The 26,114-nt window shown below is 60.1% G+C and overlaps 2 protein-coding genes across 8 annotated transcripts in view; one reads left to right on the top strand and one right to left on the bottom strand.

Moving 5' to 3' along the window:
* Window positions 1–26,114, top strand: part of RPS7 (ribosomal protein S7) — a 175,095-nt gene that overhangs the window by 61,834 nt on the left and 87,147 nt on the right. The gene's annotated exons all lie outside the window — the stretch shown is intronic.
* Window positions 1–26,114, bottom strand: part of EIPR1 (EARP complex and GARP complex interacting protein 1) — a 65,288-nt gene that overhangs the window by 11,591 nt on the left and 27,583 nt on the right. For 2 of the 7 annotated variants that reach the window (XR_008426933.1, XM_053925126.1), the window contains exons 4-6: window positions 10,479–10,635; window positions 1,798–1,975; window positions 238–375 (exon numbers count right to left, since the gene is read on the bottom strand). Coding sequence is in view for 6 of the 7 variants with exons in the window: in XM_053925126.1 (XP_053781101.1) it covers window positions 238–375; window positions 1,798–1,975; window positions 10,479–10,635 (473 nt within the window). In the remaining variant the exon portion in view is untranslated. Of the gene's footprint in view, window positions 1–237; window positions 720–1,797; window positions 1,976–10,478; window positions 10,636–26,114 lie in introns of those variants that run through there. The other 5 variants (XM_024552433.4, XM_053925127.1, XM_053925125.1 and 2 more) reach the window with 4 other exon arrangements.

The following is a 26,114-nucleotide window of genomic DNA, read 5'->3' as shown; positions in this document are numbered from 1 at the left end:
AGGTGCAGACAGGTGCTGGTTTGGGACAGGGTGCCACACCTGTAGCTGTCCCCCTGCCAGTGCGCGACGCAGCCAGCACACCAGGGGAGACGGGAGGGCCGGGCTGGGTCTGCCTGCTGGGTCTCTGGTCAGGTCCCGCACTCCAGCCAGCGCGACCCACAGTCCCGTTGCCCGCAGTCCCAACGTCCTCACTGACCCAGTGCACACGAGAATGACGGAGACCGAAAGCCACCGCACCTTTGGGGGAAAGCCGTGAGCAGGTAACACACAGTCAGGAAACAGGTGCGCGGCCACGACACTGTGACCGCCCGCAGGTCGCTCTCTGCCCCTGCTCCGCCCCTTTCCTGATAAACCCAGAGCCACAGGCACGACCTCCTTGAGCAAAATGAAAACACGATGGTGGCGACGTGGCTCCGAGCCCTGCGCTCCTGCTCTGCTACAGCGACCTCCAGTGCCAGTCTCGGAGGCACTTGAGGGCCAGAGGGTGGCGCCGCTCTCGGTGGCCTGTTTTCACTGGCCTGAAGTCGACTCCGGACAGCTGGCCATGAAAGCCAGGGAGAAGGCGGGAAAGGGCACCCACAGACTCGTCCTGGGGTGGCACTGCCTGCCTCAGGCAGCTCGGCTGCTGTGATGGAACCCCGCAGGCCCCGGCGCTCGGCCAGCAGACAGCCCCGCACAGTCTGGATGGAGGCTGCGAGTCCCATGTCAGGCACCAGCCCCGTCAGGTCACAGCCAGGACCCCTCCCAGGTCACAGAGGGTGCCTTCACCCTGCAGCAAGGAAGCTGCCCCGCCCCGTGCCAAGGGCACCAACCCATGGTTGGGGGCCCCACCCCCCCAATCCCACACACTGTGGCTCCCACAGGTGAAAGGGAGGGAGGGACGAAATCGCAGCGCACAATACCAGACGTCAGAGACGGTGAATCTGATGCACGGGCTGAGCAACCAGCTCTCTGCCGCGCTCTCGGAGAGTTCAGGCGCATGCCTGCCCGCGGCGCGCACTGCAGGGTGAGGGCACCCACCGGGCCACAGTGGGACCGCAGAGACAGGCGCTGCCCAGGGGCGGGGTGTTGTCTCACAAGTCTGCGGTCTACAGCCCACCACATGGGTACGGGGGACTCTGAACAGAGACCCCCAAAAGCCAGCTCCCCAGGGACCTCACGGACCGCGGGGTCAGACTCAGCCACCTCAACGCCCAGGGTGGTGAGACAAGGACGGAGCAGAGCCAACAGCTTGCAGCCCACCCACAACGCTCCCATGGGCCCTCTTCAGTGGCTCCCCACACTGGTCTGCGACACCTTCTTTGGTGCCCGGACTGCAGGTCCTGCAGCTGGGTCAGGGGCCACAGGAGGGTGGACCCGGCCTGTCTGTCACAATGCTTCGGCCTCCTCCACAGCGACCGGTGACATACGGCGTCCTCTCGCAGGAAAGGGAGGAAGAGTGAGGAATCCCAGGTGAGAGTGCAGGCGGCACAGAGACGAGACCGGCTCGGAGTGCACTCAGCCAGCCATCAGCACATCGGGGTTTGGAGACCAGCCCGGGCCCTGTCAGGAGAGCCCTCAAGGCCCGGGAACCCCGACCCGGGAGCCAGGTGTACGGGCCTGTCTGAGGTTTGCAGCCGCAGCGCCTCCCAAGCGCCCACTCAGAAGGGTCCTTTACCGTTCAGTTCGCTCGCAGTTCCAAGTGGTTAGGCTGCCAGATCTCTGAGTCCGCGAGGGAGCAGAACCATGGATTTCGAGGGGAGAGAGGCTGCTTTCCACGGAACGCGGGTAACAGGGCAAGCCGTAACAACTGGTTACCTGAGGGCTGGAGTGAGGGCGGGAGGGGCTCGTGGGGCCCGGACTGCTGGTGGGGGCATTTCGTGCAGAACGCGGCCTGCGAAGCCCCAGGAAAACACTGCGCTGTAGCTTGTGAGAGGGACTGTTCATAGACGCGGCCTGGAGGCGCTGCTTTACTTCCGTGTGCTCTGAAGGAAAACTAGCAAATACAAAAACATGTTTAAAAACTTTCCATCCGCCCTGGCTGGTGTGGCTCAGTGGACCGAATGCCAGCGTACGAACTGAAAGGTCACTGGTTCGATTCCCAGTCAGGGCACAAGCCTGGGTTGCGGGCCAGATCCCCAGTAGGGGGTGCTCGAGGCAACCACACATCAATGTTTCTCTCCTTCTCTGTCTCCCTCCCTTCCCCTCTCTAAATATAAACAAAAATTCTTTAAAACAGAAAACCTTTCCATCCAATTTTTTAGAAGTTTTGAAGTTCAACTTCAACCAAAATCAATAATTAGGAAAACTTAAATTATTCAAAAGGGCAAGTCTTGCCCTGGCTGGTGTGGCTCGGTGGACTGAGCAGGGGCTGCGAACCAAAGGGTCTCCGGTGCGATTCCCAGTCAGGGCACGTGCCTGGGTTGTGGGCCGGGTCCCCAGCGGGGGGCGTGCGAGAGGCAGCCAATCAACACCTCTTGCTCCGTTGTTTCTCTCCCTCTCATTTTCCCTGCCTCCCCCTTTCTGCAAAAATAAATAAAATCTTTAAAACAAAGGGCAATTCTTAAGATTTCAGGTAGCCAAATTCTAAACATAGCCAAAAACTCAAAAAACAAAACTGACCTTTTTTCACCTATCTAAAAACTCTGGACAAATACACCTACATCACGTCCCCCTCAGACAAACTGTGGGGTGGTCACACCCTGCCCATGAAGCACCACATTTCCACGGGGACAGGCAGATGCAGACACCGTGACTGAAACGAACTCTGTGGCTGACCCTCCGGCGTGGAGGCCAGCAGCTCACACACTGGGCAGGCGGGCGCCCACACCCTCATGGCCTCCGCTGCAGGGCACACCCCAAGGAGAGCAGGCTCCGCCACAGTGGACACGCCCCTCCCTCCACTCCCAGGCGGGGTTAGGCTAGGTCGCCGAGCAGAACTGGAGCCTAGGGCATCGGGAGCACAGGACGGCCTGGGCACCTGCTAAAGCATTTGCGGACAGTCCACGCCCGAGACAGCCCTGGTCCGTGTCCACCACGAGGCAGCCCACATGCACACGAGGCCCCCGTACATTCCAGAACATCTCTGCTATGGACCGGGGAGCTGCAAGCCAGTGCCAAGTGGCCCTGACAACTGGTCTCCCAAGTCTCCTCATCTCGCTTTGCTCAGCAAGAGGCAGATGTGCAGGCTGGCACGAGTATCAACTCCAAAGTTGTGGAGTAGCCACACGGAATCACCTGCCCACTCTAGAAACCAAATCAAACAGCAACAGGATGTGACGAGGAAGCAGTGTGCTCCAAAGAACATTCTTCCTTGGACACAACCACGGGCCATGAACCACACCTCCTCCCTGTGGCTTATTGAAAATGGCCGCCTTGGTCTGGCGGTGCTCCAGTGGCGGGAGGGAAGACATGCAGAGGGGCCGGCGGGCTTCCTGAAGGAAACTGGGGCTCACGGACCCTCGAGCTCTCTCCTCGACCAGCAGACTTCCGGCCTGCCTGTGCACAGGCCACGGGATGCATTTCTCCGAGAGGAAGCTTACGTTTCCCAGTGATGCTATCCGAGGTAACAATCACATGAATTCCAAGTGGCTGCAGAGGTCACTTGTTATAGTAACAAGAAAAATAGTAACTCCAGAAGAAGTAACAAAGCCTGAGGAACACAGGAGGTAACACTGATTTGCTATAGAAAATACCTCGAGTTCTTGGAGGCTAAGGTCTGAAGAAACGCTTCTTAATGCTTCTTGGGGAATAGTCTCTTGCCACTCCGGTGTGCCGCAGCCAGTGTTAAACGGTGCAGTGATGACGGCCAAGGCCATGGGAGAGTGGGGGCGGGGGAGGTGCTTAGGGGCCTCCTGAACAGAGCCCCTGGGCGACCAGACACACAGACACCGAGGCCCCTGGTCCTCCACAGACTGGAGCCCGGGACCAGTCGGCTGAGTGTGCTGTGTACGGCGGCTCAGCCTTTGGAGAGACCAGGGAAGACTCATGCTTGCTGTGGTCTGCGAGACCAACGGCCCACGAGAGGCTTGCTGGCTTCCTAGGAGACAATCTCGGTGGTTATGTATTCAGAACAATGCCGGGCACTTCCCGAAACAGTCATGGGTCTGGGATGGCACGGTTCTTGGTCAAGGTGAACATCAAGGCAAGGAGGGGAGGAGCCCCGAGAGACCTCACCAGGTTCTGCCCACGAGAAACTCGGGATCCGGGCGCCCCAGGGGGCCGGCGCTGGGGAGGGAGGCTGTCCCTCTGCAGGACCAGGCCGGTGCTGGATGACACGGTCCACCAACACAATGACTTGATCCTGGGTCAGGACAAAGGTTTCTTTCCGGAAGGTGCACCCCCTGCTTCCTCTACCTGGCTCCTTGTGGGAGCCTGGTTGAAGCACCTCCTCCTCCCAAGAGCTGTCCTGCCCCCAGACCACTTGGCTGCCCCATCCAGTCCCAGCAGCAGCCCACACACACGCCGCGCGCCAGCTGCCTGGCGTCCTGGCGAGTCCATAAACTCCCCCAAGCGGAGATTGCCCCACTGTCGGCCAAGCGCCAGCCCAGGGGCGGCCTGCACAGGAGAGGCACTTCATAAGCAGGTGTTGAAAGCAGAACGAGGGAAGAATTAATTACAGTCCCTCTCAGCGTGCGCCCAGGGCATGTGACAGGGCATGGAAACTGAAATGGAGAAAGACTGCTGATCAAGTGCACTCAGCAAGGCTGGCCGTCTCAGAGCCCGTGCGGGAGGGCTGCTCTGCGCACCCAGAGGGCCCAGCGTGCCGCAGTCTGGCTTGCTAGTCAGTCTCGGGAGCACTGCTGAAGACGGGGCTGTGCAGCCTGGGGACGTGCGGTCTCCCTCCGCCACTGTCCTCTCTCCGGTCTCCCCTCTGAAACCCACCCTCCCACCTGGGCAGCAAATCCCACAGCGCCAGCCATGCCTGTGAAGCCACCACCGAGCTGTCCCGCTTGGCCCCCAGCCGGATGACAGCCTGAAGGGAGTCTCTAAGGGCACGTCCACTTCACCCGAAACCCCAATGCACCGGATGGGACTCTGCTGCCCCCCTCTTCCGCTCCTGGCGCTGCCCCCCTCCCACCCCTCACACCCACACACGAGACCAGGGAGCCTTGCTGCACTTCACTTCCCACTCTCATGGAGGCGTCGCTCCCGCCTCGCCAGGCCCACGGCCCAAGCCTGCCACAGCTCCTCCTCTTAGCCGACCTGCCCGCCCCACCCGCTGACCCGCACACGCACCTCTCAGCCTGGCCCCCAGGAGTCCCTGCCCAGCCCACCTGTGGGCCTTCGTTTGCCATGGAAACAGAGAGACTGGCCCTGGCTGCTGTGGCTCTGTGGGTTGGGTGTTGTTCCGCAGAGCAGGAGGCCAGGGCTCGTGCCTGGGCTGTGGGTTTGATCCCCAGTCGGGTGTGCACGAGGGGCACCTGATTGGTGTCTTTCTCCCTCTTTCTCCCCGCTCCCCTCTCTCTAAAACTCAGTAAGTAGAATCTTTGGAAGAAGGAGACAAACGTGAAGGGGCCTCATTTCGCGGGAGCAGCACCCAGTCTCAGCTCGGGCTCCCCGTTGGCTGAGAGCCACCAGCAAGGAGCCCCAGCCCCCGTGACCACCCCCGGCCCGTGCCCCTTCGTCCGCCCAGCAGCCCAGCAGGCGTGCCTCCCCCCAGGCATTGCGGAGGCACAGCCTGCCTGGCATCCAGTGTGCGTTTGCCCCCACCTCCCCCAAGAGGCGTTTCCCCCAGAGAGCTGACTCAGGGTGCAGAGGTCAGCCGGTCACTGGGTCTGAGCGCCGTGAACATTTCGAATGGCGTTAGAGAAGCGCTGGTGTGTTCAATACGGTGACACCAACTTCAGCTATCACGGCCCCTCCGTGCCCTGGTCAGGACGGTGGGAGTGGGCAGGGGCTGCCGCTGATAGTCCTTCATCTCGCTTCCATCCCCACAGAGCTTCTGGTCACTGATTTCTGAAACTTCTCCCTTAAAGAGGCTTCATCACCCCCAAAACGTGGCAGTTTCTCTGACACCTCATGACATGCCACCTGGGACGTGGGACGCTTCAAGAATGCCCCAGAGCACCAATCAAGCCAACTCTGCCCCCTCTCGTCAGCAGGAAGCGCTAACCTGAAGCCCAGGTGCAGCCCTCTGACGGCCAAGGGCCTCCTCCTCCACTGCAGAGGGGGCTGGGGCCCGTCGGGTCACCCTGCTGAGGCTGGTTGGACCGCAAGCCGAGAGTGACACACTGGGGAGACCACCTCAGCCCTCTGGGCATCACGCCCAGGAGGGAGGTGCCAGGGGGCCTGTGGGCAGGGCAGTGCTGGAGGGCCTGCACTCAGCAGCCAGGCCACAGTAGCTCTCAGCCCACCTCCTTCCAGGAGGACGACCCCGCACAACACAAACGGGGCATTCTAGGGCCTCCCTGACCCGCTCCCAGACAGCGAGGGGCACTGACCGCATGTGGGGCACTGGGGTCACCTTTCCACCTCCGTCTCTCTAACATGACAAGGGAGGACTGTGTGACTTAACTTCCTTATCTAGAGCTTGTTCCAGAAGGCGTCACACGGCACAACCTGGAGTGTGATGGGCTGAGATGCACTGGAAATGGTTAAAACCTCACAATTTGGCAAAAGCACCCTGGCAGTTCAGTCCCACTACCTGAGACATCCAGCTCAGCTGAGCTGCCTTCACCCCAGGAGTGACTGCACCTGCGGGACGTCCCCACAGCCATGTCCCCAGGGAGGTGGCTGCCTGGGCAGAGCAGCAGGGGGCACTCACCTCAGTGCAACAGGCAGGGAAGAGGGCCAGGAGTTGCTGTTCTAGGTACCAAGAGAACAAGCTGTGTGGCCCTGAGTGCATGGGACAGGGGCCACTGCCTCGGGTGGGTCTTGTGCCGGGAAGAGCCCCAGAGACCCGCGGTCGGCCTGTCACACACACACGGGAGTAAGGACACGCAGACAAGTTGCCCCAAAGGGACGGCGGGCATTGGTTCAGACGTGAGGGCGGCACTCAGGCCCTGGGTCCTCTGCCACCATCCCAGACGGACGGCGGGGGCAGCAGACGCTGTGGGAGAGGAGGAAGGTGGCTCATCTCTGCAGAGGGAGGCAGCCCCGTGGGAGACACAAGCCCTGGGGATGGGCCCTGGGCAGAGTCTGGGCTGCAATCTGCCCCTCTCCCTCCCTCCCTCACCTCACTCCCACATGCAGAGTGTTGCAGGGCGCCGGGCACTGTCCATGGTGCTGAAGACGCAGCCTGGGGCCAGCCGGCCCTGCAGGGGAGGCTAAGAGCAGGGGGCGTGGAGCCAGTGCCAGGTGGTGACTGCGCTATGGTGAAAGGAGACGCTGGGTGAAATGGCAGAAAGGCCTGGGAGGGTACAGTTCAGATGGACCACCTCTCAGAGGCAACACTGGGCCAGGAAGCTGGCAGCTCTTCACACGACACAGAAGCTCGGCGCTGCAGTTACCAGGCAGCCCCTCGGGACTCAGCTCCGGACCCACCTCCAGAGCAGGGAGAGGACGCTGGGCAGAGATGGGCCGGAGGGCACACCACACCCACCTGTCCACTGCCTGACTTTCGTCATGTGTCCTAGCAAACCCGGGAGCACCACGTGTCCCGTGCACCTGCCACGGAGCCCCGCCCCAGCTGAAACGTGACCTCCAGATCTAGGGACAAGGGTGACTTGCCAGGGACCCCCAGCCACCTGAGGGTAGGAGGGCAGGAGAGAACAGGCGGGGGCTCCCGGCCAGCACCCTGTCCGCCGCCACAGGCGGGGGCTCACCTGCTCGGTGCTGACACCAACGCACCGCAGGCCCTCTGTGACTTCCCTCCTGCCCTCGCTGCCCCCAGGAGCCACGGTGACAGGGCCCGCCTGCTGTGCAGTCCTGACCCTGCTGGTGGAGGCTGAGACAGACCCCGGGGGACAGCGACATGCTCCTGGCTGCCCCAGGTCATGCAGGACAGCCCCCCTCTGTCCACAGCAGCGACTGAAGGAGCAGGATGGTGCACTTTCCTGGGTGCGCCCCATGGCCAGCAGCAGCCGCTGTCCGAGATTCAACTGGGAGCCCTTCTCCTGGACCAGCCTCCGTGCCAGGTTCCAAGCCAACAAGGAGAGCGAACACACACACGACCCCCAACTGCACCGTGTCTGACCCCAACCAGCACCCTTCAGAGTTAACTTCCCCACGTTCAGACTTCCTGTCCAGTAACAAAGCCATGACACCACTGACGATGCTCGAAGGGACACACGTGACCCAGCTCCACGCAGGTGCTGGGACCCCACACCGCAGGGGGACACCCAGGGCAGCCCCGCTGGAGGACTGCCGAGGCTCCCACAGAACTCACATGCTGCCACACGCCCAGCAAGAGCAGCCAGAGAGAGGGACACTCAGGCGCATGCGAAACCCTGCACCTCCATCTTCAGAGAGGCTGGATTCACAGTTGTCCCTACAGCGAAGGCTACACGCACAGCGGCCTGACAGAGGACTGCTCAGAGCGGATCCCAACACGTAGGATGAGCCTCCGGGGAGGGACAAGAAGGGAGAAAAGCCACTGGCACCAGTTACGCTGTGTGGAATTCCATTTACAGAACATTCTGGAAGTGCCAAGTTCCCTGGGGGGAGCAGACTTGTGGCTTCCTGGTGGAGCTGGGCGTGGCGCTGGGGGCTGTGGCTGGCCGAAGCCCCACGGGGACGAGGCTTTGGGTCAGGACCACAGCTTTGGCTGTGGCCACAGGCAACGGCACCAGGACACGACACAGTGAGCTCCAGGCACACAGGAGCACATGGGCGGGCACGTGGGCCTCAGAGCCAGTGAGGGCCCGCTGCCAAGCTGCGGGAGCTGGCGGGGCGGGGTGCCGGGGTCTCGGCACTCTCCTACCGCTGCGTGCAGGCCTGCAGTTGCCTCAGGGTGCAGCACGGAAAGCTCAGTGTCCCGGGCAACGAGCGGAATCTGAGACGCGGAACAGCAGCAGCAGCTTCACCACAGCTGCTCCTAGGGGGTCTGGGCGGCTTGGACACCGACCCAGACTCCCCAGCACGTCCGCTCCCCAGGTAGGCGACCACAGGTGTGTGGTCTGGACCCCGCATGCCGCCCTGACGCTCCTCTCCCCGCAACGCACACTCGGACGGGCTTTTCTGCCGGCGCGCTGGCTGGAGTGGCTGAGCCTTGGTGGGGGATTGAGGGAGCGGGCCCTTTAGCCCCTGGTCCCCAAGCTCTCTGCACTCACCAAGGTAGCCGCCCTGAGGTGACTGACCTGCACTGTGTCTGACACACCGGCCCCCCAATGCCAAGGTACCCGGAACATGTGTGTGCACACGCGGACACACGCAAACACACACATGTGGAAGGGAGTGCGGGGGAAAGGTAGTACTCCCCATGCACCACGAGTTTCATGCAGAGGTGCTCCGCACCCAGCCCACCCTGGGGGCTCCTCCAGGCGCTGTGGCTCCCCTCTGCGCCCCTCGCTCTGCGGGCAGCTCTGGGCCGTCTGTCAGGAGGACACCCTGAGATGCGTCTGCCGGGACCGCACGGACCTACTGCTCCGCTCCCTGCACAGCTTCGAGACCCACGCTGACAGCAGTCGGCCTGTCCCGGCTCCACGTGCCACCTCCTGAGTGATACCTTGGCAACTGCACCAGTGACACGCAGCTACTCCTTCCCGCGGCCACGGCACACACAGCCGGTGACTGCAGTGGGGGTTCTGGCCCGACCTGCACCCCAGTCAGATGCTCACAGCACGGTCCCCTGAGAGATCGCGGCTCCCGAGGCCGGGTGCCCTGGCCTGGCGCCTTGGCCTCTAGAGCCCGGCTGACACATGCAGCAGGTGCTTGATAAACACCCGTTGGGCACAATGTATCTAATCGGCGGGCTAGGATGGAACTGTCTCAGGACAATAGTGACGCTTGTAACTGCGGACACCCGGAACAACATTATGCTCCCAGAGTCCCTTCTAGAAGCACGGCTCCTTGAATCCAACAGAGAGCTGTGCGTTCCTGAGGGCGTCCCCAAGACCATGGTGGGCACAGCACACCCTCCATCGTCCGCGGGACACGAGGCCGGGAGCCCTGCGGAGTGGCCCCTGGCAGTGCAGGTGACATGTGGGAAGTGCACTCGAGGACGACAACGCCGAGGGCTCGGGGTGCAGCACGCACATGCACAGCACACCTGCGTCAGCCCCCAGGAGAATGACACGCCCTCCACCGTAGGAACACGCAGCTCGGGCATGGACGGCTGCATCCCAGAGTGCTCACAAGTCACAGGCAGTGCCCAAGTGCCGGCTGCGCCCCCGGTCAGCACCCTGGGCAGAGCGTCTGAGGCGGGAGGACCCTGGGCGCAGCTCAATCACGTGCGTGTGGCAGGGTTTCCATAAATGCGTCCAACCCAGAAAACAGCTGGGACTAAAATAAAAAGGAAGTGAGCACTTACAGCATCCCTTCACTAAGAGGAGAGGCGGGCGTGCACAACCCGCCATCTCACTGCAGGCTGCTCTGGAGGACAGATGTGCAGAACCTACCAGGCTGTGCTCCCGTGCGCCGTGTGGTCAAGGTCACAGAGCAGCTCCAGGGCGTGTGCAGTGCTCGCCGCGTCGTCTGGGGACTCATGGCTACCCGGCTCTGACTCCTCTGGCATCCTCCATACAGCAGCACACCGCAGGACTCTGCTATCTGCAGCTGAGCACACAGGTAAGGTCAGCAGGGCCTTGGGCCACGCCCCACCCACAGCCAGCCCCGCCCACACTCCCAGGCCACGCCCACCGCTCCCCATGCTGCATTTGCAGCAGCAGCAGCAGGGAGGCAGGACAGCAGGGACCTGGAACCAGTACACACTCCTGTTTCATCGCTTCTTCCCGGTTCAAAAACCATCATTCTGTTTCAGAAAATTTAATTTCCTCAAAATCGATTTCCTTCCATTCTTTAACAGTTCCTCAGAAAACGGGGGTAATATGGCGGGGTGGGGTACAAGTCACCACGAATGCAGCTCGGGGCTGCCTAAGGCTGGTGTCGAGTGGGTCTTTGCTCACCGCCCCACGGGAGCACGTGACCCAGGCACCAAGTGCCCGGAAAGGGCTCCGTTTGTCAGGAGTGTTGCTGCTGAGACCCAGCCCGCCAGCGGGTGCGTGTGGAGACCAGGAGAGCAGACGGTGGGGCCCACGCAGTGCTGTTGGGTGGGCCCGGCGGTGACGCTGGCCACTGCCCCACCAGCCACGCGGGCACCACATTTACAACCACGCGTCCTGCTGGCAACTACTCAGGACCCCCACCCCAGGGACCTGGCGCTCCCGGTTTCGGAGGTGCTGCAGGAGCCTGTGCTGTGTTCGAGCACCTTGAGGAGCCGCTTTGTGGACAAGGAGACTGAAGTCAGATAAGAAAGGCTGGGCTCCCTTTTCTGGGGAGGGGGTGCGGGGAGGGGGGTGCCGGACTCTAGGTCTCTACCCTGCTAGAAAATTTTTCAACAAGACAAATAAGACAAAAGAAATCAGATTTAGTACTATACGATAACAAATGCAATCATAAATCCCTAAAGACAAACCCTTTCAAAGCCTGCTTTCCTCTCAGTTCCACATCACACAGACGCAAAACCAGACGCCTTCCCTGTTAAGGCCGCCTTCAGGGCACAGCGGCAGAGCACAAGCAGGTTGCAGCTTGAAACCCATGACCGAGGCCAAGGGCAGAAAGGAACCGGGGCAAGGAGGAACACCTGGTCAGCACTGCTTTCCTTGCATTACATTTGAAACGCCCCACTTCTGATTGGCTACAGTGGCCCTCCAATCAAAACACCAGCTGATCTGCCGAGAAGTAGGGCAGAGACCTGCCTGGCTTCGCAGGTATCACCATCACCACCCTCGTCATCACCACCCTCGTCATCACCACCCTCGTCATCACCACCTGCCAGCAGAGTCAGGAGAAGGATCAGGATCCAGCCAAGGCCTTCTGACCCCAGCAGGGCGCTCGCCCCACACGCCCCATCGGGTCTGGAACACACGGGGCTGGGGCTGAAAGAAAGAGAACCGCTTGTCTGCACACTCGCCGGTGGCCGTCCCACTGGAGCTATGGACGTGCACCACAGTCTCTGTCCACGCAAGACATTCCCACCATGCAGTCGTCTTGCCGAGCCTGTGCGACGGGCAGCCATTCTCCCGAAAGGGGGAGAGTCGGTGCCGCCGGTGGCAACGCTGAGTCAGAAAGGAGTAGTAAGCGCCCGAAACACCCGCCCAGGGGAGGCCTAGAAGGCCTTGATCTTCCCCGATGACAAAACAGGCTCTCATCTGAACAGTGATGGAGCCAGCAGCCTGAGAACCATGGTGTGGCTGCAGGAGAAATGAAGGGGACGCCCGCACGAAGTGACAAAGGTGTGAGACAGCACAAATGGCTCTAACTGGAAGAAATGACCAGGGGTGGATCCCCAGCTGCACGAATTCCTTCCTTGGAGAACTTCGCGCAGGTGTCAGAAAACGACTCCTTCCCCTGACTCCCTATTCACCAGGCAAACTGACAGCTGGGGGTGGGACAGTAAACGCTGACCCCTGAGGACAGAGGACAGGAACGCACCGCCACCTCTAGTTAACATTGTACCAGAGGCCCTGCTACCCCAGTGCGGCACGACAAAAACCAGAGGCGGAAGAACAGGAAAAGAAACAAAAACAGCGGTGCATGCTAACGGGTAGATGTGTGGAAAATCCCAGAGATTCTACACCGTACTATTAGAAATAAAACAGAAAACTTCACAAAATTGCTGAATGCAAAGCAGATATATAGAAATTAATTGGCCCTGGCTGGTGTAGCTCAGCTGGTTGGAGTGCAGTCCTGTGAACCAAAAGGTCGTAAGTTTGATTCCCAGGCAGGGAACACGCCTGGGCTGCAAGTATGACCCCAGTTCAGGGTGCACACAAGAGGCAACCAATCGATGTTTCTCTCTCACATTGGTGTTTCTCTCCCTCCCTTCCCCTCTCTCTAAAATCAGTAAGCATGACCTTGGGTAAGAATTTTTTTAAAAAAACCCCATTAAAAGTCAATTGTAGTCCTGGCCGGTGTAGCTCAGTGGATTGAGTGCTGGCCTATGAACAGAAGGGTTGCTGGTTCGATTTCCAGTCAGGGCACCTGCCTGGGCTGCAGGCCAGGTCCCCAGTGGGAGGTGCACGAGGGGCAACCACACAGTGATGTTTCTCTCCCTCTCTTTCTCCTTCCCTTCCTCTCTCTCTAAAAATAAATATTTTTAAAAAATGTTTTTAAAGTCAATTGTATATGTATAAGTTAGCAAAAAATTGAGAAAATTAAATTTGAAAAACTGTTAACAATCCCATTAAAAATCAAATATCCAACAATCCCTGGGACGAGCAGTGTGCCACTGTGCATGGCAAACGAAGAACGCCACTGAGGGAAAGTGAAGACCTGTCCGTGGAGGGCGCATCACGTTCGTGGACTGGACCAAGTTCACTGCTATCTGGAGTCTGCGAGCTGAAACCAGAGCTCCAGCAGGCTTTTTGTGGAGAAATCAGGAATCTGCCCCCGAACCCCTAAAACTTCTGTGGGAACGTGAACCGACCAGACAGCCCGGTCACGGAGAAGAACCAAAGTGCACGGCTTCCAGTCCGCAATGACACAGTCTACCGTCAAAGGGGGGAGTAACCCAGAGGAAGCGAGCAGAGTCCAGCCAGACCTGGGAGAGATGGCCACCCATTCACAGCAAAAATGCCACCACCCTGGGGTGGGCAAGGGAGGGTCCTTTCAGTAAGAGACGCTGCAAGAGCTGAACCTCCGTGCAGAAATGGACTCCTGTCCCGCCTCACCGCACACTCAAAGGCCACTCCCAGACAGACCGGGGATCCGAATGGAAAAAATGAAAGACGACAGGCCTCTTCTCGACTGCGCAGCAGACAACCTCACCACCTCGGGGTCAGCACAGACTCGTAAGCAGGAAGGAGAGACACGCCTCATGAAGGCAGAGACTGCTGACACTGGGGACGTCAAAACTAGAACTGCAATTCGCCACAAGACGCTGGACTTCATCAAAACGTAAAACTTCTGCCCTTGGAAAACACTTTAAAAATGAAGCAAAACCGGGAGAAAATGTTCACAATACGTGTGTGACAAAGGGCCTGCATCCAGAACACACACATTTAAAAAAACCCTTACAACTGCAGACGGTGTTTTCGAACGGGCAGAAGACGGGACCGGACCCCCGGAGAAGAGCACAGGCAACGGCCGATGCGCAGCTCCAGCAGTCACTGGGGCAAACAGGGCGGCGTGCACCTGCTGGGGTGGCTGGGGTGGAACGCCAGGGCCGGCACCGAGTCCTGGCAACGCTGCCGAGCACCCGGGCCCCCACCCCCGAGTCGCTGGGAAGAGTGAACAGGACACAGGGATCCGGCATCAGATGACCCCGCACTCTCAGCAGAGGCTGCCCGGAGCACGGCTTGTTGACCACCAGCCCTGCAACACCACACCCCGCCACACCCCCCGGCCTCAGCAGAGCTCCCAGAAGGAGGCCGCCGGCAGCCAGCCCTGGGGCGGGAGCCCGCTCCGGAGAGGGGAGGGGCTGTGCAGCACATAAGCCGCCTGCACTGTGCCTGGCACAAGCACACGTTTTACTTACATTTTCTCATTTGTTTAAAAAAAGTCTTTTACTTTCCATAAATAACCTCAGTCTCAAAACGGAAAGCACAGACACCTCGGAAAGGGGCACTCCCATCCTCACTTGCCATTCCCCACCTGCGTCTGCCCTTGACGCGCTCACGCAGCCCTTCCGGCGGGGGCGGACGCCTTTCTCCTGCTCTCAGCTCTGCTCTAGGCCAAGGTGCTTGCTTTGCCCAAGAGGTGTCAGCAGACGTGGGTCCGGCATAGACTCGACTCGCCGTTACACAGCCAGGTGGCACCGGCACATGTGTGCCGTTGCCATGGGAGCAGAGCCTCTGCTCCTGGGAGGACGGCCCAGACACGCCCAGGGCAGACGGGCCCTCGCCCAGCCAGCGCAGCGATCACAGGCTGCTTCTGTGCCCTGGGAGTCGGTGGGTGTCTGTGGGGCAGCTGTAAGCCGACTCTAAGTGATGTCACCACTAACGAGACTCACCATGTGTGCTGGCCTCCATGCGAGTCGGACACAGACACTCCCGCAAGGTGTAAAACATGACCAAACGGTCACGTAACACAGGATCCAGGTTGGCAAACGCCTCCACCCCATGCAGGCCGAGCGTACATGGGGAGAAGGATGCGGGAGGGTCAGGGAGGCCGGGCCCCTGGAAACAGACACAGAGGTGTTCCAGAGGGCTGGTTCTGGGCCCAGGGGCCTGGCGGGAGGGAGCGTGGCTGGCAGCCCAATTTGGGGTGTGACACAGGGAACCACAGCTTATGAGAAAGGCCACAAGTGCCCGGCAGGGAGGAAGAACTCCATCAACCCAAAAACGCCGGGTGAAAGGCTGAGTGTCCTGCTTCGGAAAGGACGACCTGGCGCCGGTGTGTGAGGTGAACTGGATCGGAGAAGAGGCTGCAGCAGGGACCCAAGTCGGGCGGTTACCACCAACAAGAAGTGACTGTGCCCATGCCCCGTGGGTAGACAGCTGGGGGAAACACCTCGTTTCCACATGTAAGCACCCTGGACGCACACGCCTGTCGTACAGTCCCTGTGACACACGTGTGGTCCCATGCTGGCTCTGAGGACACACGGCTCCCAGAACGTCCATGCCCACCACCAGGGAGCCCGGCACACAGGCACGGCCAGGTCGCACCAGGGGACACCGCAACCACAGGAGGAGGGATCCGGACAAAACAACAGCTGCGGCGAGGGGTCACCAGCTCCGCGAGCCAGGCGTGAGCACACGAGATGCAAGAGAAAACCATGCTGGATCCCTTCTAAAATGTGGTGAAGCAAAGCACCCTCGCGGAAGATGGGGAAGGAAAGGAAAGCACTGGGCAACCTCTAGCGTACACACAACTGAACTGGAGTTTCTGAAAACATTTTAACGTTTTCTCTCCAGAACTAACCCAAAAATTTGGTGGACAGAAGGTGAGTCCCCAGCCCCTTCCTGAACATGGAACCACAGCAGCCACCTGAGGAGGACCAGAGATGGACAGCCGGGGGCCCTGAAGGTGCCCACCGAGGCCGCCAACCCTGCACCTGGGCGAGACGGGCAAAACCTGCTGAAGGTCCAGCGTGCGGCCGGTCCAAGGAGTACGGTGGGCGCCACCAGACTCCCACACCTGGGCAGGCGGGGAGTGGGGCACACCGCAGTGAGCGGGCAGGCTGGCGGCACAGAGACAGCAAACGGGTGCGGGGCGGAGCTCAGCAGAGCCTTCGACACATGCCCAGCAGCAATGGAAGGGAGGAGCAACTCCAGACCTCCGGTCGCAGGCTGCAGGGGGTCTGCTTCTTTCACCTGCTTTCTCTCCTGCCGTCCTGCTGTCCTGACCAGGAGCCCCCGAGGGCAGGCCCCAGCCCCAGGCTGAACCCCGACTTCGTGCCCCTTCCCTCCACAACAGGAACCCAAGGCCCAGAAACAGAACTCCCCCCTTCTCCCAAGCACTCACTTCCTCCCTGAGCCCCAGCAGCCACGTGCCACATGCTCTTGTGGTTCCTTTGTCGCCTGTCTGGTCCCTGGTCCCTGGACAGCGAGCTCATGGGGAGGGCTTGGTTCTGGACACCTCCCACAGGAAGCGAGCACAGAGGAACCAGTGACTCGTCGTCCCTCCCTGTCCTCAGCCGCACCCTCCTCCATCCTTGAAGCCAGGGCCTGCGGGGCGCCCCCCTCCTGCCTCACCCGCGAGCCCACTCCTGCTCGCTTCTGTGACGCCAGCGGCCCAGCCCTGCTGTCAGACCCAGGCACGCCCAGCACAGCCCCACGCGGCCCCACATCCGCTGCTGCTTCAGGGATGCCACTCCCCCCGATCCTCCCTCGCACAGCGCACCCCACACATGCAAGTGCACACACACGCACACCCCACACACTGACACCCTCCCCCCCTCATCGGCAGGCGCTCAGAGCCTGCCCTCTGGGTACCGCTGCCTTCCACCCCTCGTGCCTTCCTCAGACGCTGCCCTCTGCCAGAAACCCACTGCGGCTCTCAGTCCGCGCCCTCCTCACCGCGGGCGGCTCTGCGGCCGCCCAGGGTCAACAGCGGTGCTGGCGGGACGCACATGCTCAACAACAGATGCCAAGAAACAATGGCGGCACGGCCCGGAGCACACAAAGGACGCTACACGACTCTTCCTTAAAGGTGGAAGAGTCCAAGTGACGGTCGCTTACGAGAGAGGCTCTGTCACCGCTGGCGTGACAGGGGCTGGGTGCAGAGGGCCGTCGGCTGTAGAGTCGAATGTGCCCAGGACCCTGAGCCACGGTCCAGAGAAATCCCTGTCCCCTAAGACACGGCCACAGCAGTCAACCGCGACTCACGCTTCTTTACAAGTTCTCCGGAAGGTTGTTTATTGCAACTCAGCCTTCACAACGTCTGGCCATTTACACTGAATCCAAGGGGCCCCACGGCTCCCCAAGGAGGAGGCGAAGAGGGGAAGGGAAAAGCAGGGCAGGGGGAAGGAGGAACAGGGAGAGGGACCTGTCCTCAAAATGCAGGGGCGGGCGTGCTTGGCACACGGAGCCGGCGTCCCCTCCAGAGGGCTGAGCGGACCCGGGGCGGTGGACGCGGACGCGGCCACAGGCCCACAGGCCCCCCTCACATCTCCCCGGCCCGGAGCCGTGGGCGCCCGGGGTCTGTGGCCCCCCAGGGCACCCCCTGACGGACAGAGGCCTTACGTCAACACTTCCAATTCCGGCCGCCTGCTCAGACTGCTTGGGGACCCTCTGGAACTCCTCACGCCCGGGCCCTTCTGCAAAACGTCCCGGTCCAAGTGACGTGCAGCAGGCCGAGGGCCCGCCGTCCTCTCACGTAACGGTTTGCGTGCCCGCGGGCACGCGCCCGCCATGCCGCTACGCTCCTCGTGCTTGCCGATGGTGACGACGCCAGCAGCCCCGGTCCCGCTGGCCGACCACGTGAACCTGCGCGGAGCGTCCCCTCAGTCCCCAGGACGATCTCTCCCAGCAGCTGCTAGTACCCCGCGGACAAACAGCCTGAGGCTCTTCCGCAGCGTCCTATGGCCTCGGAGGAGCCTGGACGCAAACCCCGGTGCGTCAGTTCTCACATCTGCGGGTCCCCGGACCCCCAGCCTCCTCCGATAAGCAGACACCAGGGTCCACACAGCCGCAGCTGCGCAACGGCAGCAGTGCGAAGGTAACGACAACTGTGGGCAAAAGAGTAACACACACCTGCCTCCCTGCAACAGGACGCAGACGAGACGTGTGCGGTGTGCGTCCTCTCCGCATGCGCGCTGAAACCTAGCCCCCAGTGCCGGCCTCGGGGGGCGGGGCCTCGGGGGCGGGGCCTCGGGGGGCGGGGCCTCTGTGGAAGGCAGCCCCTTGTGGTGGGCCTGCCAGCAGAGACCCCAGAGCCCGGGCCCTTCGTCGCAGGAGGTCCCGGGGGAAGACAGCCAACCATGAATCTGGAAGAGGGTCCCCACTGGCCAGGGAAGGGATCTCAGCTGGGACTCCCAGCCGCCAGAGCTGTGAGGAACCACAGTGTGGGCGTCCCCTAGTCGATGGCATTGCTTTTAGCTCACACCAAAGATAAAATGTGAGACAGAGAAAATGTTTTGCAAAAAACTAAAATTAAATATAAACTGAGTGGCTACATCTACAAAAAACTGCCATTAGTAGAAAAACAAAAACAAAAACAAAAGTAAAAAGCAAGCGTCGCTTTTTCACATTAACCGAGAGAAGCCGTTCTAAACCAGTAATGGAAAAGCTTTCAGCGCAAACACGGGCCTGCAGGCTGATGGCAGCCATCGTCCCCTCCCCCCTGCGAGTCCCTCGAGCCCCCACCTGTACCAGCGCCTCTCTGGTTTGCTTTCCTTCCCTCACAGAAACCACCTTGCAGACGCTCTCACATCGCAAGCTGACAGACTGATATCTCGGCTCGAACCCTCCAGGACGCCCTCGAGCCTCCCTGCTAGCCCGCACCCACAGCCACCGGGACGGGCATCCACTCCTGGTCAGCAGCGTCCACCCCGGGGAGACCCCGGCATGGCCTCAGAGGCACCTAGGCACCTGCTGGTGGTGGGAGTGTGGTCTGACGAGGGGCCTGCCTGGGTCAGGGTCTGCCTGGTCCACTGCTGGGGGGTGGGGGTCTGGGCTCCTCACCAGCGAGTGACTGGAGTCGACCTCCAGCCCAGCCGCGCACAGGGGAGCCCGCAGAGTCTCCCACACTCCAGTCCCGGGACGCAAGCTCTCCCTGCATGACCACCCAGCGCACACTCGGGACTCCGCGCAATGGTTCACTCTCCTTGTGCATGAAAGCAGCCGCGACGCTACGTGAGTGTGGCCGTGTGCCAATAAAGCTTTATCGGCACAACCAGGCAGTGGCCAATTCAGCTGATTGGCTGTGGTGTGCTGTTGCCCTAGACCACGAAAGGCTTTTGTTTCGTTTTCAAGTGGCCCCAGGGCACACGCCTCATTTGCTCATTCACTACAGCAATGTTTTTCAGTACCGACATGCGCCGGGCCCTTCCAACGGTGTGGGGCAGAGCAGTGGGCATCGCTGAACTGCCTGCCATTTCAAAGTTGACAGACTGATATCTCGGCTGGAGCCCTCCAGAAAACTTCCTGTTTGCAGTGCACGCCCCTCACCCCAACCCACGCTCTCAGCAGAGGGGCTTCCTGCTGCGGCTTCGCCTAGCCCACTCCTGGGCCAGATCTGCTGCTCTGGTCTGAGCCATTCTGTACACTGGGGTTCCTTGTAGTACGTGAAAAATGGGTTCCGTGGCTTTAAAAGGAAAAGGGTTGAAAATCACAGGCAGGGACTAGGTGTTAGGGTTTTGTGGACAGCTGGGTGTGTGGGACAGAACCCGAAGTCTGGCTAACTCCAGACTGCGTCTACTGGACCCCTCTGTCAGGCCCCTCCCTGTCTCACGGCAGAGAAAATTCACCTGAAGACACTTCTGGCTTCCAAAGTCATCCCGGCATTACTTAGGACCTTCCCACATGCTGGCCCGGGGACGGCCGCGGACCCTCGCGGACTCTGCGACCCAGGCTGCCGGGTCAGGAAGGTGCTTCTCCTTCCAGCAGGGCCGGGCTAATCATAGCAGCTGCAATGACCCAGGGCCCCTGTGGCCAGTGCCCTCACTCGCGCAAACCTAGCCAAACGGCGTTAGCTTAAAAACAGAGCAAGTATCTCTGGTTTTATCACACCATACTCTGTCTTTCCACTCAAAGATTGACCACACGTAAGCTCAGAGTGATGAAATCAGACACTCGGATAAAAACGAAGTCACCAGTGGCGAGGGACGAGTGACAGCCTCTGCAACTTCCGAGTACTCGGTTCACCATTTGAAGTGTCTTGGGCGTTGGGGGTGTCAGGTGCCCTCAGTAGAAACACGAGGGAATAAAACCACATTTAGGAACACACATCCGAACCTCTCACGCTGAATTGTGGGTGAAGAGCCAGGAGACGGGGCACAGGCCAAGGGGGACTTCACAGACCCCCGAGCTTAGAGGCCGGAGGGACCGCCAGGTGAGACCCAGTGGGACTGACAGGCCTCTCCCACAGGGCTCCGGAGTGTGCACAGGCTGCTGGGAAGCCTGCGGGGTGGAAGGGGACCGACACAGCCCTGCGTAGGGGCCCCACAGTAACGGGAGGGACCCAGCCGTTGGAACGCTCTTGGCACACGACAGAGAGGCTGATTTCCCTGAGGTCAGTTGGCTCTGAGTCCCAAGGGGCCCTCGGCCAGGCACTCTGGGCCTCCTGGAGAGCCCCCCGCCCCCGCTCGGGCGGCCTCCTGAGTCAGATGGAAATGGGCTTTAAAGGTAGAGAAAAAAATGAAAACTAACACTTGGGAATTTCTTCCTTGACTATTTCTAGAATCTCCTTTCAAGTCACTCATGAAAATGAGCTCTTCACACACGTGTGGTAAATGCTAAACTATAGTCCACCAAGAGAGTGAATGGCCCGCTCCTCATAGTCAGGGGCCCCAGGCTTGGTCGGGCCCCTCGCCCCTCCTCCCTGAACTCAGGTGTTCTGCCCTTGTCCCGACATTTCCCTCTGTAAATGTGTTCTCACTGCACTGACCGGCGTGAGGACGCTGACCCCAGGCGAGGCCTGCAAAGGGGCAAAGCACTCACCGCAGAGCAGGGGCAGCAGCCAGGTGCACTGGTAAAGGGCCAGCTTTGCCAAAGAGGCTGCTGTCAGGGGGGCTCGGAGCTGGTCCCAGGGCCCTGGTGGATGGACCTTCCGCCCCTCAGATCACCTGCCACGGTGCAGTGGCATCTGGGTGGGGCAGATTGAGTGTCCGTCTTCCCCATCCACTTGTGAGCTTCAGAAATGTCAGGTCGGCCTCCAGATGCCAGCCTGATGACTGGCGCACCGTGGGCTGGGGACCAGCACTGTGGGAGGGGGGCAGGGAAGAGCCGCTGCCAGGCCCTGAGTCAGCAGGAAGGGCGTGCCTGGGGCCATGGCAGGGAGGTGAGCTCACTGTGCCTTGGCTTCTTCCTCCACAGAGCTGGATTATACTGAGATGGACACCAGGGTTCATGGTGCACGGTGCAGCCCCAGCTCACAGACACGCGGTCAGCATGGCCTGCTGTCCCCTCACTACTACTGCACATCCAGACCCCGCCCCCGGGGCGTCTGCACCCACTAGAGCGCATGCATATTCACCGCGCCTCAGCTGCCACCCACAAAGCCGCCCGCTGAGTAAGGGACGGTTCCAGGACTCAGGCGGGGCAGTCGTGCCAGACACCCTGGCTCGGTGTCTGAAGCACTGTTGGGGACCACACGCGGGGCCAGCCCCTGGGCACCTGTGGTCCTCAGCTGAGGCCACCTCCCAGCAGCTACCGCTACACCTGGGCCACTGGGTGCCAGGAACTCACCCCCGCCTGGGGGTGACACGCTCTGCCTCCACGACCACTCTCCCCAATGCTGATGGCTGTGACGCACCCACTCCGCCAACAGTGGAGCCCCCACTGCCCCCTCACGGGGCCAGCTCAGACTGCAGAGCCTAGGTTACACGCTGGTCCCCAGGGAAATTGGAAACTTGATTTTTTTTTTTTTAATTTTATTGTTATTCAATTACAGTTGTCTGCATTTTCTCCCCATCCCTCCACCCCACCCCAGCCAAACCCACCTCCCTCCCCCACCTCCACCCTCCCCCTTGATTTTGTCCATGTGTCCTTTATAGTAGTTCCTGAAAACTCCTGTCCCCACTATCCCCTCCCCGCTCCCTAGGAAACTTGATTTCTGATTTCCCTAATGGAAGATGGGACTAACAACCTAGGGATTTCCCCCAAATATAGGAAGGCTATTGAAAAGACGACAAGCAGCCACAAAGGGTACATGGGATGCCCCTGACCTGACTTCCGAGTGTCCCCCAGGCACAGAGAGAAGGTGGGAGAGGAGTGGTGGGTGTGTGGCCTCAGAACCCCGGGCAAGCTGCGCCCTCTGCTGGCCAAGTGCCCCGTTTGGTCCCGTGATGGACCCCAGCTCCTGGGTTTCACAGCAGCCTGACCTTGGTGGGGACAGAAACGTGGTTCTCACAAATACCAGACAAGAATAACATCAACATAGTTACCACTGGTTTTTAAATGCAAGATTTTATAAAGCCGTATGTAATGACGCTGGGTTGAATAACGGGGATGAGTTATCACGCGAAGCGCTTTGCAGAAGCAGTCCCGTGGCCTACAATGCAGACTTGGCGGGCTGCCCTCCTCCCGGTGCTGGTCCCCTCCGGCTCTGACGAAAGTAAGCGTGTGCTGCCCCCAGGTGCACAGGTACGGACATCAACCCCACTCTCTGAGGGGCCCCGGGGCCCCAGGGCAGGTGGCACTGAAGGCACAGTGAGACTCCCGTCCCACACCGTCACAGCGCCCACAAGTGGCTCAGGCAGGAGAGCGCCCGCTGGGCAACCAGGCGAGGTCTGGGCAGACTGCACCGGGGTGAGCCACAGGACAGGGCCACAGCTGCCCAGCAGTTCTTGGGGTCGCCTGTCCCCGCCCCACCTGCAACCCAGCCCTGCACACAGTCACGGGGCCGTCCGGGCTCAGCTGCCCCCAGTTGCCCTCGGGGAGGGGAGGGGAGACCACAGACTGAGGGGTGCCCCACTGGTCTTCTCTCCCCACCCTCTGGGTAAACTCTCCCACCTTCACAGCCCCGTCTTCCCAGCAAGCAGACCGACAGCGCCCAGAACTCCAGCCGCAGTCCCTCCAGACTGGCTCCTTGGTGCCTGTCACATGCACTCCCAGGAATGTCCTTCCTGCGGGGGCGATGACAGGGGCGCTCCGGCCTCCCCCATCCCACCCCCGCTCTGTGTCCTCCTGAGGACGATTCTCCCGCACATGTCACCTCATCAGGCCGCCCGCACGACCGGGACCCCACACCGTCCGTCCCGACTGCATCCGGAGTCTCTGTGCAGCCGCCTGGGCACGGCAGGCCTTTTCCAGATGGTGTCACTCCGCACTCACTGCGGGACCGGGAGTGGGGCAGGGCGAGCAGTTCAAACTCACACGGATCCGGCTTCAGGGAGGGGGTCCTCAGCCCCCAGTCAGCAGGGCAGCCACAGCCCGAGGCCCTTGCTGCCCTCGGATGTCCGAGAGCACAGCCCCGTCCAGGTTCGTGTGGGCGCCGCATTCGGTCCTCCCCAGCCCCCAGCTAGGGCTTTACGCAGAGCACAGCACCTAGCCCTCAGCTTGCTCCACTGCTGCTACCGTCCAGGGACCTCTTGTATTCATTTTGGTGATAAAAGCTTGGTTTTCCTTTTGAGATTCCTTTAGTTGGGAAGTCAGAAGGACACATGGACAATAATGGGGGGGGGGCAGGGAAACGGGAGGGAGGTGGGGACGGCTGGGGTAGTGGGGAGGGGTGGGGGGAAAAGGCAGAGAACTGTACTTGAACAACAATAGAGAAAGTTAAATAAATGTTTATTTATGATTGAAAAAACAAAATAAAATAAAATTGCATTCCTATATTAACTTAAAAAAAAAGCCTCTCTGTTCCCCACACTGACATTCAGGACTTAGTGAGGGTACGGCAGCCCCTTCCTCATCTCTCGATCGCAGAAAAGGGAAACTCTGAACTGAAGGCCCGGCGGCTGCGGAAGCTCCGGGTGCCACTCCCAGTCCCCAGCAGCGCCCAGCAGTCACTGGCCCCGCCCCGCAGCAGAGGGCGGGCGGCCCACGGAGAGGCCCCCCCATGCCCCGTGGAGGCCAGGGCCCCGCCCAAATGCACAACCCTGGAACAGGCAGGGGCGGTCCCGGGCATCCCCACATCGCCCCGAGAGCCCCCGGGAGAGAACGCCCCACCACGGGCAGCCCCACAGCGACAGGATGAGCTCTGGAAGCACCGAGGTAGTGGGGCGGACCGCAACAGCCAGCAGCCCACGGGAGCACACCGGACCTACTCACTGCCCCCAAACAGGCAAGGGCCGGCCAAAACGACCCCGGGGTTCCCCAAGGGCCAGGAAAACCGCAGTTTGTGTGGGGAAAGACAACCCACGCTGACGCCAAGATGAACCGCGCTGGCGCACTCTGACCGTCCTGGGGCCGCCGGCCCAGAAACGCTTCAGCGAGCAACTTAAAATACATGTGCCACAAGAGAAGAAGAAGAAAACAGAAATATCTCACCAAAGAGACAGGAGACATAAAAAGAACCAAATGAAAATCATATAACTGGATAATACAATAACCCAAAGGAAAAACTCAATGAATAGGTTCCAACATCAGAACGAATGTGACAGAAGAGAGAATCAACGAATTTGAAGATGGAATAGGAAAACACCCAGTCTGAACACCAGAGAGAAAATCCGCTGAAAGATGAAAGGGACAGTCTTGGGGACCCTTGGGATGACGGCCCCTGACACCTCGGGACAGCAGGGTGCGGCCGGGTGGTGTCTGAGAAAACCCCGGCCGGAGGCCTCCCAGGGCCGGTGAGAGGCACGGCCCGCAGGTGGAGGAGCCGAGAACATCCCACAGGATGACCCCAAAGAAACCCACCCCGAGACCCACTGTGACCCCAGCAGTGAAGCCTGCAGACAAAGAGCCACTGCCGAAGGCAGGAAAGAGGAGGCGCCACTCACTGCGGCCCCCTGCCTGGAACCAGGGAGCCGCACACGCCTGTGCGGACAGCGAGACACAGGGGCTGCCGACTGGGAACGCTGTGTCTAGCACAACACCCTGCAGGGATGAGGGGAAAATAAAGACGTTCTCGAGAACAAAACGAAGAGAATCTGCCACTGGAAGGCCCACCCTTACAGAACAGCAGGGGCAGCTTCCCAGACACACGGAGAGCGACCACAGGAGGGGGGTCAGAGCCCAGGACAGGCAGCAATCAGAGCATGAGGGACCATCTGTCTCCTCGTGAGTCCGAGTCACATTTGATGGATGACGAAAAAAATGTAACCCACTCACAGAGGGAAGACAGCCGGCCGCGGGCCGGGAGAGGAGTCTCAGGAGAAACCAGCCTAGCCTCCAGAGCCGTGGGAAGACCGTTTCTGTTGTTTCAGGAAAAAATGCACACGCCTCCCTCTGATATCTGGTGGTCACGTACATAGAAAAACAGTTTAAGATATTTTTGTTTTAAAAGAAGGGAGGACAAAGGTCCCCAAACGGAAGAATGGTTCCTACACTCCTCTCAGAGTAGACTTCAGAACTCAGGTATGTATGTTGTGTGTGCTATGTATGTATGTATACATTCGTTCATCTAGAATGAACATTAATAAAAGTATACAAAGAATGTATTCGAAAACACTGTAAATAAACCAAAATGGAATTTTACAGACTGTTCAAGTAATCCGCAAGAAAGCCAGAAAGGAGAAACAGAGCAATGAGGAACAAAGAGAACGAACAGAAAACGAATAATAAAATGACATAGTTCAGCCCTACATATGAACGATTTAGGTGTAAATCATCTAAATACGTCAATTAAAAAGCAATGATTGGCAGAATGAATTTACAAACATACAACCCAACTATATACTGTCTACCAACGACCCCAACCTCCCAAAATCCAGAGCACCTGGCTAAAGGGGCCAGGCGGGGCTTCTGTGGGGAGGGGCTTCGGTGGGGCGGGGCTTCTGCGGGGCAGGGTCTGCACAACAGACAGACCTCCCAAGGCCACGCCCCCAA

Source organism: Desmodus rotundus, chromosome 5 (genome assembly GCF_022682495.2).
Source record: "Desmodus rotundus isolate HL8 chromosome 5, HLdesRot8A.1, whole genome shotgun sequence".
NCBI lineage: Eukaryota > Metazoa > Chordata > Mammalia > Chiroptera > Phyllostomidae > Desmodus > Desmodus rotundus.
This window is presented reverse-complemented; position numbering and strand designations above follow the sequence as displayed.